The 20534-nt window shown below is 38.7% G+C and overlaps 3 protein-coding genes across 4 annotated transcripts; 2 read left to right on the plus strand and 1 right to left on the minus strand.

Moving 5' to 3' along the window:
- Nucleotides 1-1233: 1233 nt before the first annotated feature.
- nherf4b (NHERF family PDZ scaffold protein 4b) lies at nucleotides 1234-7816 on the plus strand. Of its 2 annotated transcripts, none has more exons than XM_067607454.1 (11): nucleotides 1234-1288; nucleotides 3986-4013; nucleotides 4516-4580; nucleotides 4677-4888; nucleotides 4989-5193; nucleotides 5301-5437; nucleotides 5737-5947; nucleotides 6038-6234; nucleotides 6428-6634; nucleotides 6767-6982; nucleotides 7138-7816. In XM_067607454.1, the coding sequence occupies exons 1-11, from the start codon at nucleotides 1255-1257 to the stop codon at nucleotides 7168-7170; spliced, it is 1545 nt and encodes a 514-aa protein (XP_067463555.1). In that variant the 5' UTR covers nucleotides 1234-1254; the 3' UTR covers nucleotides 7171-7816. The 2 variants fall into 2 exon arrangements, with proteins under 2 accessions (XP_067463555.1, XP_067463556.1); XM_067607455.1 differs by lacking the exon at nucleotides 1234-1288 and adding an exon at nucleotides 1337-3777.
- Nucleotides 7817-9751: 1935 nt separating this feature from the next.
- atp5l (ATP synthase, H+ transporting, mitochondrial F0 complex, subunit g) lies at nucleotides 9752-14344 on the plus strand. Its single transcript, XM_067607456.1, has 3 exons — nucleotides 9752-9912; nucleotides 10288-10448; nucleotides 14141-14344. Exons 1-3 carry the CDS (start codon nucleotides 9861-9863, stop codon nucleotides 14237-14239), a joined length of 312 nt encoding a protein of 103 aa, XP_067463557.1. The 5' UTR covers nucleotides 9752-9860; the 3' UTR covers nucleotides 14240-14344.
- A 523-nt stretch (nucleotides 14345-14867) lies between these two features.
- Nucleotides 14868-20443, minus strand: ftr82 (finTRIM family, member 82). The gene is made up of 7 exons (XM_067607457.1): nucleotides 19707-20443; nucleotides 18143-18238; nucleotides 17748-17981; nucleotides 17115-17274; nucleotides 16964-17020; nucleotides 16690-16758; nucleotides 14868-16598 (listed from the first exon to the last, which is right to left on the minus strand). The coding sequence occupies exons 1-7, from the start codon at nucleotides 20295-20297 to the stop codon at nucleotides 16078-16080; spliced, it is 1728 nt and encodes a 575-aa protein (XP_067463558.1). The 5' UTR covers nucleotides 20298-20443; the 3' UTR covers nucleotides 14868-16077.
- Nucleotides 20444-20534: the final 91 nt, after the last annotated feature.

Raw genomic sequence — 20534 nt, forward strand, 5'->3', positions numbered from 1 at the left:
GCACATGCACACTCATGTGCACACTGACAGTGCAGGGTGGACAACTATGGAAACAGTTAAAATACACCATAAAAAAAACCTCTTATTGTATTACAAGTATCACCTCCCCACATAACACTTTTCTGTTCAAACACACATGCACAACGCCTGGCTATCTAAGTTCATGGGTGACACAAAAGTAGGTGAGCGGTCATGCCATGTGCATGTGTGTGCGCAGTGGAAGGGGCAGTTTATGGTTTGGGGTCAATACAACTCATACATTGTCAGAAATTCTTATTGAGTAATGACCTCTAGACTCTGGTAGTTGCCAAGTCTGCATGTTAAAAATATGCCATATATCAGGAATGTCAGCACATAAAAAATACATATGACTTGATTGGAGTGCTGTCCTGTTAATGGTTTGTTGTTTGGTCTGTTTTGAGGTTTAAGCATCCAGAAAAGGATATTGGAGTTGTGTGTTTTGACTTATTATATCTGAAATTTGGTGCTCAAACGAACATTAAAGATGCAGGAAGTCATCACTTTTCTTTTCTTTTCTTTTCTTCTATCTGTTAAATGCTGGTTCTTTTTTACCTTTCTATTAAAGAAGCAGTGCAATTAGCTTACTTTATAAGTGCCTTAAAAATATAGTGAAATGTTCATAACAAAATCTAGTTAATATCTAGTTATCTAGTATCTAGTTAATAGCTTGCAGTGTTGTATGACCTCCTGGAAACCTTCATGTCAAATATGACCATTATTATTTTTGTGATTTTGCATTATGCTCATTCATCCTATTTTTTTTTACTGTACATACAGTCAATTATGTGCATCAGCTCCATTTCTTCTGCTGTGACACTATCTGTGCTATAAATCACGACTCTGTTATTTTTATTGGAATGTTGGTCTGTTTGTGCAACTTGTCACTAAGCTTTGGCCTTGACACTTCGTCAGTCTTGGATGTGATTCTCATGGGAACAGATACAGCACATATCCATTTGTACACAGAGACACACACATAACAAGCTAATTTTCCAAAATAACAAAATGAAAGTGCAAAGTCATTCATTTAGACAGAACAGGAGTGTGTGTTTTGTACTTTCAGTCAACAGTTCAACACACATTCAAAGTAGGTATGTGCGCTCAAAATTTCACACACAGATTAAACATTAAGCCTGGTGTCCGAGGGGAGGAGTCTCTCTGTGGTCTGAATAAATGTTTGGACGTACAATACTCTCACTGTTACACCCCTCTGTGTGGCTGACTGCTGACCTGATGGGAAAGAGACACAACATGAGATCAAATACAGGTACATTTAAAACTAATGTTATTTCCTATTTTTGTTTTCCAGCTGTCTCATCCAAGTTCTCCTGTTGTTCAGTATATTTTTGATATATTTCTATATTTAAAAAAAAAAATTGAACTTTCTATGTATTTCTTATTCCTGTGCCATTCAGCTGTGCTGCATGTAGGATCAAATTTAGATGGAATGTCGCATCTAAATTTAACAAAAATAAAGTCAATATGTTAAATGAAATACATACATTTTAAACACTTGACATGACATTTATAATTTGAACAAATGGAACACAACTGGTGGCATAGTGCGTCTAAGAAAAAAAAAGAAAATTATATTTTCAAATTGTGATGATCAGTCACAACTCAGCATCCTTATCTGTACAGAGTAAGAAGGCCAATTATCAATATTCAACAGACCCTGTTGTCTTTGTGTGTATGTGGAGGGTCACTATGTCCTAGAACATTAAAAAGAAGCTTTATGGTGGGGAAAAGCAAACAGTGACCCATTAGCAGCCAAAGTGCCCGTGGTATAAGCTATTCAGGTGAGGGGCTGCTTAGCCACCTAGATGTGATGTGATAGATGGATTTCTGAAGGTTACATTATCATACCAAACAGCCAGATTCTACTGTCCAATGAGTTACATTCACATTTATCTATAATTAATCAAACAGATGAAGGTTCATAAAAGACAGGAAAGTGCTTTAACAGGCTGAGTTTGTTTTTATTTTACACTGTGTTAGAGAAACAAGGACTCGGTGTCACTGACATGATGAACCAAACAGATAAGCAGTGTTACAACTTAGAGGACAGTGACAGTTACAGTGTGTCATCTGCAGACATTTTCATGCCTCCTCATGGCCACTATGGAGAGATAAATAACCACGAATAAATGATAAATTCACTTTATTTTTATTTAACTTTACCTATACAGGGTAGTAAGACTGAGCTTTTTACAGCAGCATCCTGTTAATAATAGACACAAAATAACAAGGAGGTAGAACTGTTTTGATTCTAGGTGACACTGCAGATTATTCCATGAAACTATAAACTTACAGCAAAGGCTGTTTTTCCTGATCAGTTCTGGTTTGAGTCTCCAGGAGCATCAACCAGTCACTGGAACTGGTTAAAGGTGCCAGAACAGCAAGGATGAGATATGATATGACAATTTACCAATAAAGACTTTGTGGATAACTTTGTTGGTTATTATGTCACAAAACTGCTGAGTTTATGTCTCAACAGACCAAGCTTTTCAGCTACTACACAATATTTAAATGTACATTTCTGGGCTGGGTCTGCCAAGATATGTACTTTCTGTGACCCTCTCAATATTAAGCCCAGTCAGAGTGGAGATACTGTAATGTATATCTATGCATATTTTTTTATCTTCATGAAGTTTTAATCTATGACCAATAAATGCATCTTGCAGTGCACTTAAGGAGAGTTGTTATCTCTCTATGGCTAATTAGATAGAACGCAGTAAAACAGTATAGTGTGTGTAAAGATTAGTTTTACACTTAGACACAGAAGAGATAACCTCAATTTACATGAATGGAGATCAGGACAGGTCCCAAAATGAATCCCTGCTGCACACCTTTAGCTGTCAGGAACTCAGATTTGATTTTGCCAACAACTGATGACAGTCTGATGTTGTTAAACCAGTTACAGACAACCGTTCCCACACCAGCCAAGAATAATATTTGTAAGAGTAAAGAATGATCAGCTGTATAAAAGGCTTTTCTAAATCTGTAAATACAGAGGCACAGTGTTTCTTATTATATAACCAGCAATTAAATCATTCAAGACTGTAGAAATGGCGGAGATGATGCCACGATTTGTCTAAAACCAGACTGATGTTGACTTAGGGTGCAGGACCCTGAGAGCAATGCCTTCAACTAAGTATTGACAAGTGATTCAAGAATTTTCAACAGGCAAGACAACTGGGATATTGGATAACACTGAATTATGTCAGACAGTAGGTTTTGTTTAAACAGCAGGTACACATTGTACACTTCACTGAAGCTTGCTCAGTGCATGATGACAGAGATGTGCCGCATGGGGAAGAACAATGTGTACCACAATGTTTTTTGCTTGAAGGCTGAATGTGTTTTTCTCTGTCAAAATATCAGTCAGTATCTCATTTGTCCTGATGCAATAATGCAACTCAATGTTGCTGCTCACAGTAGACCTACAAACAGTGTTGATTTATGTAAAAATGCTGTTTGACTGACTTTGAGTGTCAAGACCAGCCAAGTTTTGCTATCTGTCAGGTATTAATTTAGTAATATGAAACTTCAAGGTTTTTAATGTTCTAAAATTCCCTCCCCTTTTAGAGAGGACAAAGACTAGAGATAATCACATGTAGTCAAACCCTGTTTTATGGTGCCTCAGCTGATACTTATAGTCAGCAGATATGTCATCCATGGCTCAAACACCAGTCTTGCTGTTGAACTGATGCCTCGTAGTTTAAGGGACAGAACCACACAGACATTCACAGAGCTGTAAGTTCAAATTTATATATCATAACGAAAACTGTGATTGCAAAATGTAATCTAGGGTGTGTGTTATCAAATTTGATTGATTACTAACATGGAAACTATATCACATATTTTGCTAAATGTGTATGGAAAGTGTATATACACCTGTATGGAATTTCATAGCATTTTATGCTGCTAAGCCATTGACTTCATCCGATCTCTGTTTTTCAAGGTTTGGTGGAAATCATAGGGTTGACAAAGTAAGTTCTGCTTTTCATCTAATTGTTTGCATTAATGTTCATAACTTCAAACCTTGTTATTTCACTCTTTTTCACATCTTTCTAAACTTATATATGAACACTGCTACTATACTACAATATACTACTATACATACTATACTATACTACTACAACTACAACAACTACTAATAAAAATATCATGTTAAGTTTATCAGACACATGCAGAACAGAATTGGACATTAGGCCTGAAAAAGAGAATTACGGCGTTCATGTTACCCCAAACCTATATCACATTAATGTTCTGTGTATACAGCTTAAAAATCAGCTTAGCACGTGTATGTTGACTTTTGCAACATAGTAATCTTAAAGACTTTGAGCCCAAGATAAGACCTCCTAAGCACAGATAAATGGTTTTGATAATGAGGAGGAGCACAGATGAAGTTATGCAATTAATAGGCACGAAAAATTGTGATGTGATTGTGATTGAATAATTTCATAAAGTGTCTCTCATCTCTCTTTGAAGGAAATTTACATTTAATCCTAAAGAGGGAATAGACAACCCAGTGATGGTCATCACAGACGACGCCGGTATCTTGCATAAAAACTTCTAATTATCTTCTGTATATCAGACCCTGAGGAAACTCTGCTCTGTTTGACAACACTTTTCTGTCTTTTCCTGCTCAGATTCCGTTTTGACACCCAGCCCTCGTCTGTGTGTGCTCAAACGAGAGGAAGGGGAGTCATTTGGCTTCCATCTGCGGGTGGAAAGAGGGCGCCATGGTCACATAATCAGAAATGTTGTTTCAGGGGGGGTGGCAGGGCGCAGCGGCCTTCAAGATGGAGACAGGCTTCTGGAAGTCAACAACTACTATGTTGATGATGTTCCTCACCCTCAGGTAAGATGAGCTTCCAATATTATTTTAAACTGACAGAATCCTCTTGAAAGGATTGTTGTTTTCTAAATGAAACTACCATGTTTATGTTATTATGAATCAGGTGGCCAAGAGGATAAAGCTATGTGGACACCAGTTATGTTTATTAGTGTTGGACGGGGAGGAATATGAGCAGGTTCTGTCCCGAGGTCAAGACCTCCAAGGTCTGGTCAGAGCACACAAAGGCGAAAGCTGCAAACCACCCAGACTCTGTCACATCACCAGGGATCCTGTCTCAGGTCTGGGCATTAACTTCACACCTGTGGAAGGTAACACTGCTCTTGGTAATCATAAGAAGTCCAAGGTTCAAGATTAGATGTCTGAGTTGAAATCTGTGCAATGTGATTCAATTGCTCCTCCTGTTTCTGCCCTCCAGGAGAGAAAGGCCACTTCTCTGTGAGCCTGGTAACAGGAGGTGCAGCTGAAAAGGCAGGAGTTTGTAAGGGGGATCGCCTAGTATGGATGAACGGAGCAACAGTGTCCGATCTCACTCACTCTGCACTCAGCAGGATGGTACATAGGCAGCCGGTTTTTATAATCCATTTGTAAAGTATATCATGGTTTCAATGTTACAGGGTTTGACGTATGAATAATAAGGAAGCAAATCCAAATTTTTGGAGCTTCCTTTATCAAACATTTAAAAAAGTAAAGTCACACTACTTTTTTGTTGACTGATGTTTCTCATTTACAAAAAATAGTTATAGTCCTACAAAAAGTGTACTTAACAATGGATGCAACTGCCAAGTGTACAACAAATTTGAAGTTATTATGTCCAGCCTTGCATAACAGTAATAATTAATGTTTTGCTGTAGATGAAAAAATGTGGCGATCACATCACCATCCTAGTAATTGACAGTGAGAGTGAGAAGGAGCACATGCGACAGAGGATGCCTATCCTGCCCACCATGGCTGTGCCACATAACCTGCCTTGTAGAGCTAGAAAACTCCACCTGGTCTCTGGGGGAAACTCTAATGGCTACGGCTTCCTCCTTCGGCTGGAGAAGGAGCCATCAGGACGCATAGGTGAGTGGGACAAATAGAGTGCAAAACCCAAACACAAGCTTTTTATCTTTTAGTCTTTTACTTAAATGTCTGTGCGTTTTTGAACAAAAGCTCATGTGCTGCGGGAGGTGGACGTCGGCAGTCCAGCCGAGAGGGCAGGTATGCTGGACGGAGAGCTGCTGCTGGAGGTCAATGGAGAGTCAGTGGAGTCACGACAGCATGAGGAGGTTGTGAACAGAGTGAGAGAGAGTAAACAACATGTCTCTCTCACCACCATCGCTCCCCAGGGGCTAGAGTTTTACACCCAGGTTGGCATCACTGGCTATGTGTTTTTTCCTAAACACAATCTTTTATGTAATGTAATGCTTATATGAGTGTCAGCTGTGCATCACAAATTTTATTTTGTTTTTTTTAATCATTACAATAGAAAGCAGAGATGAAGTAAAACATCCAGATAAGGATCAGTGTTTACTCTTCTTTTAAACATTTTTCTCTCCGCAGTTGGGTCTGTCTCCTCTTATCTTCTGTGGGGAGAATGCTGAGAAAGAAAATGAGAGCAGTGTACCAGCCTGTGCAGCAGAGCAGCCATTAAAGAAGGACATGGATGACTCATGCAAGCCCAGGCTCTGTTCTCTCCAAAAAGGCCCTTTGGGTTTTGGTTTCAACCTCGGCTGTGTCCCCCAGAGTCCCGGGACCTTCATCAGCCTGGTGGGGATTAAATATAGTTTTCCTCTTAGTCAACATTACCTTGTTACTGAGGCAAAAAGAACAAGAAGAGAGTGGTCTAGGATATAATTATTTTTTCGTAAAATGTGGTGGTATATTTTTATTTTCCTGCAGGTGGCTTTTGGGGGCGCAGGGCAGAGAGCAGGACTACTTGTGGGTGATGTGGTGATGGAGGTCAATGGACAAAAAGTGGAGGATAAATGTCTGGAAGATGTGATTATGCTTGTGAAGGAAGGAGGACATTTTCTTTCCTTACTAGTAATGGATAAGACCAGCTACAACAAGTTGAAACAGACTGACTCACCTACTAGAGATGTCACTGACAGTGAGGTAAAAAATAAATGATTCATAATTATATACAATTAATTAATTATATATAAATGTATACATTATTACATACAGTATACTCCATAGTCTGTTAAGACATTCATTAATTTTCCAATGACCACTATCTTTACCATATTTTCTTGTTTGTATCTCACCAGGAGGAAGAAACTCATGAGATATCATCCTTGTGAGAGACAACAACTCAAACAACTCTGATGACATCATATGCCCACTGAGGAGACTTCAAACTGAGCTTTACCACAAAAACTTGTCTCATATTATTATCATTATATTGGCCTGGATCTAATTCCAGGGCTTCATAAAGGAATCCAAGAGATGATAAAATAAGCAAAATGAAAATCAGATAAAGGTGTACCTGTGTCAGTTGTGCAAATCACAAAGAAATGTTGTAATGTGCATTTCTGTATGATATGAAAATGTCATTTTGTTCAGTATTATACATTTAGAGATGTAAAACCTTTAGTCTTTAGATCTAAATCAGATGAAATACTTTGCATTGTAAAATTCAGAGGAAATAAACTGATCCACATCTTAAAAGACCATAATCTCTATGCACTAATGATCATATTGTACTTAGATTAATAGAAACCAACAGCTGTATGGAAGCAGAAACACATTCAGAAATCTGGAGAACTGCTTTCTTTAAAAAATGATCAGCAGTAATTGAAATGACTAAAAAAGCAAGAACAACATGGCCCCTTAATACTATGTAAAAAACTGTTGATGTTTTTCTTTCTTTTTGGTGGAGTGTAAAGTTATGTGTATGTGTTTTACCTATAGATATGACATTACATATAAAATGTTCTTGCAGAGAAAGTATATGTGTATTGACAATGTAGCTTACAGCAAATGTTGTAGTGATGGAAAAAAAATCTTTGTTCTATTGTGTAACAGTTACTGTAATCTTACCTGTATTTACCATCCATTAGCTAAGTTAAACTTGACATGGCCTAATATATCAAATTCAAACACATAAGTGAAAGCATGATGCCATGGTGTTTACACAAATGCAGAAGGTGTGTGGAGGTGTGCACAATAGTGCTGTTGTTTTAGCAGAATTTATGCAACCAAAGATTTTCAGGTAACTGATACCCCATTATTACCACATATATGCCATCATTTGGTGTTGTTGATATCTTGGCTGAGACAGTGATCTTATGAATAATATCATGGCCTGGGATGTGGGACCTTCTCCATCATAAGTACAGTATAATTGTGTGTCATTTCATCCACTTGCCAATTACTTGGCCTGGAACAGTATACTTGACCCAGATCAATTTCCTTAACATGAAATCTGATGTGTTCTATCTAGTAAAAACCACAGCTAAAACATTTTTCCCACATAGGGTCTAACTTAAGGACACTTTAAACCCTTGGGGTGCAGCTAATTAATATTTTCATTATTGATTATCTATTTTTACACTTAGCCCAAGGTGACATCTTTTCACCACCCAAAATACTCAATTTAATAATAATATTTAATTTATTAATCAATATAAAATAGACAAAAGAAGCAAATTTAATAAATAATTTAATAAAATTTAATAAATTTTACCCATTTAATAAACTGGAATTAGCAAATGTTTCCCATTTTTGCTTGATAAATGACTTTAATGATTAATAAATTATCAAAATTATTGGTGATAAATTTCCCTTGGTAGACTAACTGATTAATTTGCCTAATTGTTTCATCATCAGGCCTTATCATGTCCCAAATTAATGCCATCATTAATTTAATCATCAGTCTCTATCTAATGTATTTATATATCTGTAAAAAAACAACAACAACAACAACAAAAAAAAACAGGTAAAATGTAAAATGAAGTAAACATGACTTACATAATGAAAACCAAGACGATCTACAGACCAGTAACATGTAAATTATCTTTATATAGCCCAGTCTGAGTTTAGCCTATAAATTGAGCCAAAACACATGCAACACTGCAGACAGCATCGTACCTGCTGGAGCTCAAGAAGGCAGAGAGAGGAGAAAGTGGATCTCTTAACAGCATTTTCAGTTTATGTTAGAGAGTACTACTCTCAGTACACACAAGTATATATAGATGGTTCAAAACATCCAGAACATCTGACAACTGGGGTTGCTTTTTCAGTTCCAGACAGGAAAGTTGTTGGAATAAAGTGAACTATAAATTATCTGGGAGTCTACTCAGTGGAGATGCTGGTAGTGCTCTTGGCTCTGCAGTGGGCAGAGGAGAATAAACCAGGAAACACTCTAATCTGCTCTGATTCTGTTTGAGTTCTCAAGAGCCTGAAATCCTTATAAAAAAATAAGGGGTAGTTTTTACAGCTTAAACAACAGTCAATTCAGTCAACAGCCAAGTCAATTCAACAATAAGAAATATAGGTAGGTCAAGGAAAGGTCATCTGCAACAGAATAAGGCTAGGTTATTCCAATTTAAACACAGTATAACAGGAAAGCACCCAACCGGTTTATGTGAGCACTGTCAGGCTGAGGAGACTGTTATGCATGCATTCATCGATTTTACCAAGTATCAAGAAAGACAATATATGAAGGAGGAACCTAGAAAGAGTGGAGTTCAGGAGCTCAGCATTAAAACTTTAATGAACCTGCCAAGTGGGCCGAGCAGTAGAGTTTTCTGTGAGTTTATTAGCCAGACAGGATTAATAGGTAGGATTTAATCTCTGGTCCACACTGAAGCAGAAGGTGGCGGTAATGCACCTAATGCGCTGGTTTCCCACCGTCGTTAAAAGCATAAAGAAGAAGAAGACGCAGCCGTAGTGTGTTTCTGTGCAGGCAATTGTGTGGTCAGCTGCAGTCCCAGGTCCTTCAGCTGGAGGTGACATTCAGTTGGCCAGCAGGAACGATTAACGAGTTAACATGGCACAAGCTGTGCAAAAACTGGTCGCAAAGGTGCCCTCCCTGGTCGGCGGTAAGTAAATGTGTTGTTTTATTATTCGTTACATGTGTTCAACAATGGATAACTGCATTATTGGCAGTATAATCTGCAGTAACAGGACATAGCTAGGCCAACAATAGCGCCCAGCCTTCAATTGAATGAGACGGCAGTAATGCTGGTTTCTACTGTTTGTTTGTGCTGTCTTTTAACATTTTGTGTAGCCTTTTTAACATTTTGTGTCGTCTTGGTCCCTTTGATTAAGTTGTTTTTTGGCTGGCTGTGGCGGGTGACTCATACTGTTTACACTCTTAAGTCATATAGCTGAGCGGCTAATGCTATCAACCAGCAGCTCAGAGCAAAATTTAGCCCAAGCAAATGGAAAAATGAGCTGTATTTGTTCTCTCTCAGCCGCTGTCACCTACTCCAAACCTCGGCTAGCAACCTTCTGGCACTACGCCCGTGTCGAGCTGGTCCCCCCGAGCCCTGCAGAGATCCCCAAGGCCATCGAGGGAGCCACAAATATCGTGAAGGCTTTCCAGTCAGGACGCCTAGGTCAAACCACAGTGAAGGTGCGTGTGTTACTGCCAGACACACTTGTATTTAAGAACAAGAAATACGTTATTAATCCCGAGGGAAATTTAAAGATCCCCTCCAGACTTCTAAGACATATAAAAATACTCTGCTTTGATTTATAATTTGTGTCTGATATGTTTTTTTTTTTCACTAAAAGTTAAAATTACCTAGTTATAAATTAAAATTACATTTATTCTTTCTCCCTCATTTAAAAGCCCAGAATTTCTGAATATGTAAATAGTTAAATTTTCAGAAGTTTAACTGCTGAACACAAGATGTCTCCTACTTCACCGTAAAGTCCATTCTCAGTATATGTCCCCTGAGGCATCAAGTTTCCACATCACACTTGTGTAAAGCTACGTTCACACTAGTACGTTTTTATTTTATTAAAATGAAAATGATCTCCATTCACACAAGCGCTGTAGCACTGTTTCAGAAATAATTGCAGTCCATACTAACATGGACATAGCCTGAAAACGCATATCACATGACCATGCACGTACACTGGGCATTTGCATGCTGGTGTAAACAGGAAGCAGATTGTCTACTCTGTTGGTTGCCTAGTTGCAGAAAATACTACGGAGGAAGAACAGCAGCGTTGAAAAGTAAGACCAGAGATTTCTTCGCTTGGACTGACGATGAGGTGGAACTGTCTACTGAAAGTAAAGGCGGACACGGTGTGACTAATTAGACCCAATCAGGACGCAAATGTAGGTGTCTGCGTTATCGTTTTCAAAAGTCTCAGTTTCTGCCCGTCCAGACTAAAACGCAATCCCAGATTTTTCAAACTAAAACGGGTCCAGCAGCCTTTTAGGGTTTGGAAAACGCCGGAGTATTCTGGATCCTAAGCATAAATGTAGCAAAAGTTATGCATTTTAAGACGAAAACGTATTAGTGTGGATGTAGCATAAGTTGCATACTTGACCAGGATCAGATTCCAAAATAGTTGTGATGTCACAAATCCTGCTTGTAGGCCCGCCCCTTAAAATCAGATTTTCAATGAGCTCAGAAACTTTCGCAAATGAATGTGAAAACAGCCTCCTAGTGTCAAACTCTGCATGTTCATCATTCTGCACAGTGAAGCTCAAACATTCAACGATAACATCACACACACAACAGTAGAATAAAATAAAATAGTTGTGTATGTTTGTTTTGGAGAGGAGGAGACCTCTGTGGATAATTCAGCTCCCAGTAAAAACCTCCTGATCGATGAACACTGAAGTAATCTTAACCCGGAGAAGCTGGATGTGTAACATTGAAGACAACAACTGATCCCACGCTACTTCACAATGTCATCAAACTCTGTCTTTTGTTCTTGTTTTGATTGAGAGACCCCTAGCAGCAGAAATTACATATTGTGTGTTTAAATGGTAAAATAGAAAAGGTTATTATACATTGTGCAGTAATTATATACATACTATATAATACATTTATGTATGAAGTGAATGTAGCTCTAAACCAATCTATCTACTAAAGGAAGGGATGTTTGTATGTATGTATGTCCTTGGCGTATCTCTTGAACTGTTCATCTGATAGACTCCACACTTGGTGGGTGTATAGTTGGGGAACAGAGGGTGTGCAGTATCGAACTTTTGTATGTCAGAGAGACCAGCATTGAGGCGTGATACGAGTCGGAGAAAAGTTCTCTAAAAAGAGAAAAGTAGACAGCAAAAACAGAACTTTTAATCAAGAATAGACACTCTTACCCCGTCTCTAGACAGAAAGTGTAGTGTTAGCAGCACGTTTAGCAGATCAGCAGCGAGCAACTACACAGGATGCATTCAGGTACATTGTTGAGCGTGGGTCTCCCATGTTTTGGAAGCGCTCAGAGCCCAACACACAATGACTGTAGTTATGCATGTAAAACGGAGCAAATACTTCCACGGGCTGTTCAAAATCAGTTTGTCTCATTTACTCTGAGACTATGGCAATTGTGAAGCACCACTACAGTCAAAGCACAAATCTTTGGAGTTAACATAGCCTGCCCAGCACATTTAGCAGATGAGCAGCAGCACGTGAACCGTTGTGTCTACGCAGGAGGTGTTCAGGTACATGGCTGATTGTAGGTCACCCACGTTTTGCAAGCACTCAGAGCCCAATACACACTTATGGACCCGCATAAAATGAAGGAAATACTTCTCACAGGCAGATCAAAACCAGTTTGTCTTGTGTGAAGCGCCACTACAGACAAAGCACAAATCTTTAGAGCAAACATACGGAAAATGAACGATCTAAGAGCCCAATATGATTGATCCACTTTATTTTAGGAAGCACGTTTACTACTAGTAATTACTTATATTTACTTATAATTTTTAACATCTGTGTATAATAGAATGTTAGTGTCTTTCATGTTGATGTGTATATACTCATTCACAACTCAAATCAACTGTAATCATTTGTCTATGTGCTGAAGCAATCGGCCCATTCTAAACAGGCACATTTTGAACAGGCACTGCACTAGTAATTAAAAAAAATTACTTAAGATCAGATGTTGGAATTATGTTGATAAGCATTTAAAATTCTGTTCATAAAAGTGATGTCAGATTGTAAAATGAAGCCTTGCATCAGTCTCCGCAGTTTGTTCTGTGTGTGTGTGTGTGTGTGTGTGTGTGTGTGTGTGTGTGTGTGTGTGTGTACTTTACTGTATATATCCATCATTAGAAAGCCCAATACAATTGTTTTCCCCCTAAATTTGTTCACAGAACATCAGGTTGTGGTAGCTGTATGTTTTATTTAAGACAACTTGAGCAAGATAGTTTCTGGTATCCAGTGGTGGAATGTAACTAAGTATATTTACTCAAGTACTGTACTTGAGTACAGTTTTGAAGCGCTTGTACTTTACTTGAGTATTTCCATTTTGTGCTACTTTATACTTCTACCCCACTACAGTTCAGAGGGAAATATTGTACTTTCTACTCCACTACATTTATTTCACAGTTACTAGTTACTTTTCAGATCAATTTCATATTTGTAAAACATGTTAAGCTGTTAAGCAGCTTGCTGATTAAAGTTGTTGTCTTTAATTGCAACTGTCCTTCATGTTAAAGGTTCACTTAAATGACAAGAACATATGTCCTATAGCAATGCAAATGGTTTGGTTTCATTTGTTAAGAGTTGTTAGTTATTCAGTGCAGAGATTTGGACAGCCCACCCCAGTACAATTTTTGTTTGTGGTGATTGCAGCACTGAGAAATAACAAACTGTATGAAAGCTGCAGCTGGTCTTCTGGTTATTTTCTCAATTAATCATTTTATCATTTTGTCTATAAAATGTCAGAAAATAGTGAAAAGTGCCAATTATGATTCATCAGAGCCCAAAGAGATGTAATCAGCTTACACACTGATTCAGTTTAACACTCAAATATATTATGTTAACTGTTAGAGTTGACAAAAGCATCGAAATCAAAAAGTATTCAAAATCCTCAGATGTGAGAAGCTTGAACTAGAGAATTTAGGTATTTTTGCCTGAAAGAGGCAAGAGGAAAAATGAGTGAAATTATTGATTTTCAAATAGTTTCTGATTAGTTTTTGATCAACAAATCAATAAAACTACTAATTAAATACTCCTAGGTAAGCTTTTCATAGTGGACACATGAGGTCAGGTGTATTCATCAGTATTAGTCTTGTTTTATTGTTAGTCTATGTTGTAAAAAATAAATGCTTATTTAAGGCTAATTTGTTTCTTACAGGATGCTCTAAGGAACGGACTGGTGGCCACTGAAGTGATGATGTGGTTCTACATTGGCGAGTGCATCGGCAAAGGAGGCATTGTTGGCTATAATGTCTGAGTTTTGGACTGTTGTGCTTTTTGTTTTCTCTTGAGCGTTGTATGCTCAACTTCCTGTAAAATTCCTGGGAATCAATAAACAGATGTCTATTGTTAAAAAAAAAAAGTGTTTTCTGAGTCCTTCATTTCTTCGTGCAACAGATCATAATGTTTGGTTATATTCCTACCTGCAGCTATGTTACAAAATGTAATTTTTTTAATAACATGCATGTATTTAACAATGTATTTGACAAATACAAGCATACAGCTTATAGGAAATATGAGTAATAGAAATACTTTTTCCACCTAGGACACTTGCATCCAGTAAATTAGGTGTTTCAGCAAAGTTAACAACACAGTGCAATAGGATTTTTTTTTTTCACAGAAAACATTATGACATGTCACAGAACAGTAGGAAATGCACATGTCAATCTAAAGTCTTATATTCTTACTGCACATATATGATATATCATTGAAGATTAACAGTGTTGCTGATATTTTGCTGGTCAAAATGGTCATGTTTTTATTTTAGTTCAGTTCCTGTAATCAACCAACAGAGGGAGCCGTGAGTATTAAGTAGAGTTTATACTGTTCTGTTCCAGCACAAGTGGCTTGGTGATTAATAGATAATAAATGGGGTGGTTCACATACCAGTTTAATCCTTTATTGAAACAAAGGTTCAAATTCTATCTCTGTTGATACAGATATTTTTGACCTCGCCTTTGTAAAAGCACAAAGTAAAAAAAACATCAAATAAGTGGCTCTGTTTTCTCATTTAAGTACCTACATTTAGCAACATAGATAATCACCATTTTTCTAGTTCTTATGTTTGTATATAAAAATAGAAAAATCATCTCAAAAACACAATAATTAATCCATTCATGTAGCTCTTTATTTAGAACTATCAATGAATAATTTTGTTACAAAACAAATCTGGATAACAATTATACTCTGGTTGTCCATTATATACTGTAAGTAAACATACACAAAATTAAATAAGGGTTAGTTCAAGTGGGGAAAAAATACTTAGCAACTGATTTGATGTAACAACTGTCAGATAATGTCATAACATGAAAAAATCAAATGACAATGAAATATTCTTCTGAAATAGCTGAAATCATAATGATACCTGTTAATGTACATACATGAACATTATTATATCACCTATGACCTTCTTAAGAGTGCAACATATTTTAAACTCATGATGCAATAGTATTGGCCAACAATATCATGACTTATCGTAAGAAAATGTTCCTCTGATTATCTCAGGTTACATTCATCATGACTCACAATTACATCATCACTTGAAATACAGTACCAGTCAAAGTCTGTACACACTTTGTCATTCTAATGAATGGGAAGGTATGTCCAAACGTTTGACTGGTACTGTATGTCATGCCCATTATGAAGTTATTAATGTGGGTTAATGGAAAAATGTGATGTTGTAACTCTCAAAACATACTACATTTACAAGTTAAGCTGATTTATTACATACTAACATGTTATTACATTATCCAGCAGTTATTATCAGATACTAAAAGGGTTAACACTTCTCTTGATATTGTACTTGTGTGATTATGAAGTAATTATTTGAGTAGTAATATCTTAGAAAACTATCCTGAAAAGTAGGATTTTACAGCACAATGCAAAACTTAATATGTGATGTTAAAAAGAGTTTTAAAAAAACAGTATATACACATTTGGGAGAAACATTTTCCTTCAACAATAAGTGACATAACTTCATCAATGTGGTTTGGTACAGTTTCAAATTATTGCAAAAATATATATTCCAAAAGTGTGCTGTATGTTATAAGAAACACATAGAAAGTATTCTCAGATTTTCAATGATAGCTCAGATGTTCACTTGACATTGCAGATCTTGACTGAGGTTCCAACTCCAAAGCCTGGATAGATAGGCTCAACAAATGTGGTTTCAAACCTGTGCAGGAGGGTCATCGTGCTGCTAATGCTATAAAATGCCAGCACACCTGCAGTGTGGTCCAGGTACACGCCTAGCCTGGGGGAGTGGGGGCCGTTGACAGGTTTGTCCACGCGGTTGTGCCAGGCAGAGTAACCTGAGTCAGAACAAAGTAGACTCCAGGATTTGTCGTTGTAGCCCAGCAGACACAGTGAGCCTTTGCCCTTTCGGCTGATGCTCTTGTAGGCCACTCCAATGGAGAATTCCCCGCTCCACTCGATCTCCCAGTAGAAGCGGCCTCCAGACAGGCCCTCTCGGCACAGCACCTGGGCAAAGCTGTCAAACCTCTCTGTGTTGTCTCCGTAGGGCTGCAGGTCCCTGGTGCGGATGACTTTTCTGCTGTTATCAGAGATGTACAGCTCCTTATAGGCCGTGTTAGCGTCCAATTTCAGCTGGCAGAAGTCTGGAGGAAGAAAATCAATACATTTTTATAGTATTAATTGGATTAATAGGGTTCAATTGTAATATTTCAAGTATATACACCAGATACTTACATTTTACAAAGTCTGCTCTGCTCTTTGGCTCTGGAGGAGTGTTGTCCACAGTCATTGTCATTTCCTTGACTGCAGATGAAGAAGCACTGTGTTAGGACATTGTGAACTGCATACACCCACACACATGCCTTCAATTCTTTTGTGTTTTTAACCAGATTTATGATAGAATTGCTTCCTGGTTTGCTTCCGACAATTTATGCTGACTGCACTACAAACGTAATTAATGTTTAACCTCCTACAGTCGTATATTGCTATAGGACGTGGCAGCACTCACCTCTGCTCCTTCTGTCCAATGTTCGACTTTCTGTAGTGTAGACTGGAACCTCACTCACTGTAAGGCAGAACACATTCATATTTAGACAATGTTTTTTTGTGTTTTATGTCCATCATGTACAAGTATTGTGTTTCTGCTGCTAAGGTCAGACCTGATTTGGAGATCTTAAGCAGCTCCCCTCTGCCAAACTCCTCAATGCGTTCCTTGATCTCAGCCACAGCTTTCCTGACAGCCCCGAAGGAGAAGTCAGGGTTCACTGTCACTCGGGGTATGAAGCCATCGTCAGTAGGGGTGCACAGGTAGTTGAAGTTCTGAGTGTTGACAAAAGAAAATCACATTGTAGAGGACACACTTGTTGATCCTAATGATATATAGTCAAATGCTATTTTGTCACAAACAGATTTTTCATTCAAATCCACGTGGACCTTTTAACATTTTTAAAACTCATCACTTTAGAGCTTGGTTCACAGTGATAGGAACATCAATTTCACTCAAAGCACTGCCATTGATTTATTCATCATTTTTTTTATGCTTGATTGTTATAAAGGATTTGATATGTCTTCATATTGTCATGATCCACATAGAAAACTTCTGGTAGTAATAAGCCATTTTATTGAAAAGTGCACCCATATGTACTAATTAGTTCAATGTAAGCTATTGACTGGAATCTGACCCAAATCAGAATAAAAATGCAATGTCATGAGAACAACATCATACTGTGTGAAAATACTATTTGACATTGACATAATTCAGTGGCCACTCCAGGTATATTTGACTTTGTTACCTGCAGGAAGTGGATGTGGTCCTCAGTGCTGTACAACTGCTTCAGGCCAGACTCCTTTTTCTTCAGTTCATCGATCTCTTGTTCCAGCCGCTCGATCAAAGCCTCGGCCTGGTTGAAAGCAGCCTTCTCGTTGATACCGATCAGCTTGGTCACCTCTGACCTCATCCTCTCAATGGAGCGAATCATGTCCTCAAACATTTTCTGGCTCTCCACCATGGCTCTCTGGGCTGAGTTCTGGACGGGATACTCAGGATGTCAGTGTTTTTACGGAAGGAACTGCCACTACAGTTTGAACTGTGATGAACTATAGCGATGTCTGACTTTTTGAATGAAAAACCAGACAGCTGGATGGTAGAAAGGCACAATATATTATCAACATAGAATTCTTACTGTACCTTCAGTGAATCTACAGCAGTCTTCAGTTCCTCCAGCTCCTTCACCCTCTCCTGGCATTTTTGTCTAATCTCAGCTTGGGAGACTCCCAAGAGTTTCTGTAGAATAAAGGAGTATTACATAGCTGCTTATTTCGGTATCTTTGTTAAACATGCACTCTCTTGCAGAGTTCCTTTAATTTTCTTTGCAGTAGTACAACAGCTCATCATGAATTAAATATTTATATGATTTACAAGATGTATATTTATAAGATGTAGTTGAATGCTATGCTGGTTTATTGTACAGAATATAAAGGCTCATATTTGTTGGTTCAGTAGAAACATTCATTCTCATCAAGGAATATCTGGGGAGTCTGTTTGGCATGTTTAATAAACCCTTTTCAAAGATTCTTCTTAATACGGCCAGCTTTTATCTCAGAGGGAGAGGTGGGGGGGAAATCTGTAATGGAATTCTGGCCATGTCAGGAATGTGAATCTACCGCTGACTGACTTTTAAAGAGATGTTTCAAGGTGCACGCAGCACTGACATGCAGAATAGAGGGCTTTTCTAATTCAGCTTTTACTCAAGCCCACTAACCCATTCTTCAAGATAAGCTTGAGGAATGCGGGGAATCTAGGGAGGGAGGGGGGGTGAATATGAGAGGGGGAGGGGAGAGAGAGCGGGAGACGGAATGAGATGTGTGAGACTCAGGTTGTAAATCTTTGGGTGAGAGAAACCAGACTCCCCGTGTTGCAAAGAACACAGGAAGATGAATTATTACTTTACCGTGCCCTTAAAATCCTTTAACCCATATTCCTGTCTGTCATAAAAACACCTCTTCTAAATTACTCATACACAGAAACTATAATTGTTCTCCACAATGCAGATTTATAGTACAGTATCTGTTTACATTCTTATCTACTCTACACTGTTTTACAGACAACGTGACTGGTGAGTCATTTGAATGTGTACGACTTTGGTTTGGGATTGGTCATGAGCAGTTGAAGGCCTTGACTCCCTGACATTCCAGTTTCACTACAGACTCACTCCCACAGGTGGGAACCGACACAGCAGAAGGAAGTCTACTGTTTCTGTATATCTATCCCACAGCTGGAACACTGCATTCTCTGAAAAGCAGCTTTCAAATGCGATAACTAAGACACTCCCCTGGCGTCCACACAGCTAATCAGAGAGCTGCATTTGTTTTGGCGGTGAATGCCTGCCAGGGTAGCTGATAGTGTTGGTGAAATGGGTCAAAGTACAAGCGCTAGTTGTAGTGCAGGGGCAGGAGTTGGGAAAAACACCCTTCCTGCTTGTACTCAAATCACTCCAAAGGCGATATATCTTTTAATGTATCAACTACTTCCCTCTTTTTTAAAAAGTATATCTCTCTGAAAAACTTTAAAAGTTGAATTCTCAATGACTTTGTGGGAGTTTCACCTTCTCGTGTGCAAATGAATGCACTGCTTATCTGTCTGACAAGAAACACACACTTTCATTTTCTGAAAGTGACCAGTACTACCTCTGTGCTTTTAAGCGTTTAGTTCACTGAAAAGAGCCATTTACACAGACAGGAGGATTTCTTACCTGTTTCTCGCCCCTCTCTGCCTCAGCAGAGACAATGTCATGGCCCTTGTGTTCACTGACTGTGCAGATAGCACAGATACACATCTGGTCTGTTCGACAGAAGAGCTCCAGGGATTTCTGGTGCTGTGGGCAGATCTTCCTGTCCAGGTTTCCCAGCTCATCCACCAACTTGTGCCTTTTGAATGTGGCTGATTCATAGTGGGGCTTCAGGTGCTTCTCGCAGTAGGATGCCAGACAGTTCAGACAGGACTTCACAGCTTTTAATTTCTTCCCGGAGCAGAAGTCACAGGGTACGTCACTTGGCCCGGCGTAGACGTTCCCCTGGGATGTGTTCAGGTTGAGGTTCAGACCGCTCTTCTTGATCTTCTCAGCCACCAGACTCAAAGTGGCATTGGGCCGCAGCACAGGCCTCTGGGTGAATGTGATCTTACATTGGGGACAAATGTAAATCCCTGTGTAGTCAGCCTCATTCCAGTAGCCGCTGATGCAGTCCATACAGAAACTGTGGCCACAGGGAATAGCCACAGGGTCCTTCAAAAGGTTCAGACACAGGGAGCAGCTGAAGTAATCTGGAGAAGTGTGATCAGCCATGGTGATGGACTCAAAACACAGTCAGACCTGCGGAAGCGGAGAGAGAATGCCAGGAGCAGATAGAGATTTCGTCGAGTGTGCCTGGGAGCCCGCCCTCAAGAGTGTGGTACAGCCTGCCAGAGACAGGACCTACTTGTATTTCTGAATTCCAGAGGTTATTGATTGAAAGCAGACAAGGCCCTCCCCCCTGTGCTGTGAGTATATCGAGCCCTGCCCAGTTCAGATAAGCAGGTTGAG

This window comes from Thunnus thynnus, chromosome 13, assembly GCF_963924715.1.
Source record: "Thunnus thynnus chromosome 13, fThuThy2.1, whole genome shotgun sequence".
Taxonomy (NCBI): domain Eukaryota; kingdom Metazoa; phylum Chordata; class Actinopteri; order Scombriformes; family Scombridae; genus Thunnus; species Thunnus thynnus.

Excerpts from the sequence above, each read along its gene's own strand:
- nherf4b (XM_067607454.1), top strand. The coding sequence starts at position 1,255 with ATGGGAAAGAGACACAACATGAGATCAAATACAG. Across the intron at positions 5,438-5,736 it reads ACTCTGCACTCAGCAGGATG|ATGAAAAAATGTGGCGATCA; the intron begins GTACATAGGCAG and ends GTTTTGCTGTAG. Across the intron at positions 6,635-6,766 it reads CCGGGACCTTCATCAGCCTG|GTGGCTTTTGGGGGCGCAGG; the intron begins GTGGGGATTAAA and ends ATTTTCCTGCAG.
- atp5l (XM_067607456.1), top strand. The coding sequence starts at position 9,861 with ATGGCACAAGCTGTGCAAAAACTGGTCGCAAAGGTGCCCTCCCTGGTC. Across the intron at positions 9,913-10,287 it reads GGTGCCCTCCCTGGTCGGCG|CCGCTGTCACCTACTCCAAA; the intron begins GTAAGTAAATGT and ends GTTCTCTCTCAG. Across the intron at positions 10,449-14,140 it reads TAGGTCAAACCACAGTGAAG|GATGCTCTAAGGAACGGACT; the intron begins GTGCGTGTGTTA and ends TGTTTCTTACAG.
- ftr82 (XM_067607457.1), bottom strand. The coding sequence starts at position 20,297 with ATGGCTGATCACACTTCTCCAGATTACTTCAGCTGCTCCCTGTGTCTG. Across the intron at positions 17,982-18,142 it reads CTGCTGTAGATTCACTGAAG|AACTCAGCCCAGAGAGCCAT; the intron begins GTACAGTAAGAA and ends TATCCCGTCCAG. Across the intron at positions 16,599-16,689 it reads CAGAGCAGACTTTGTAAAAT|ACTTCTGCCAGCTGAAATTG; the intron begins GTAAGTATCTGG and ends TTCTTCCTCCAG.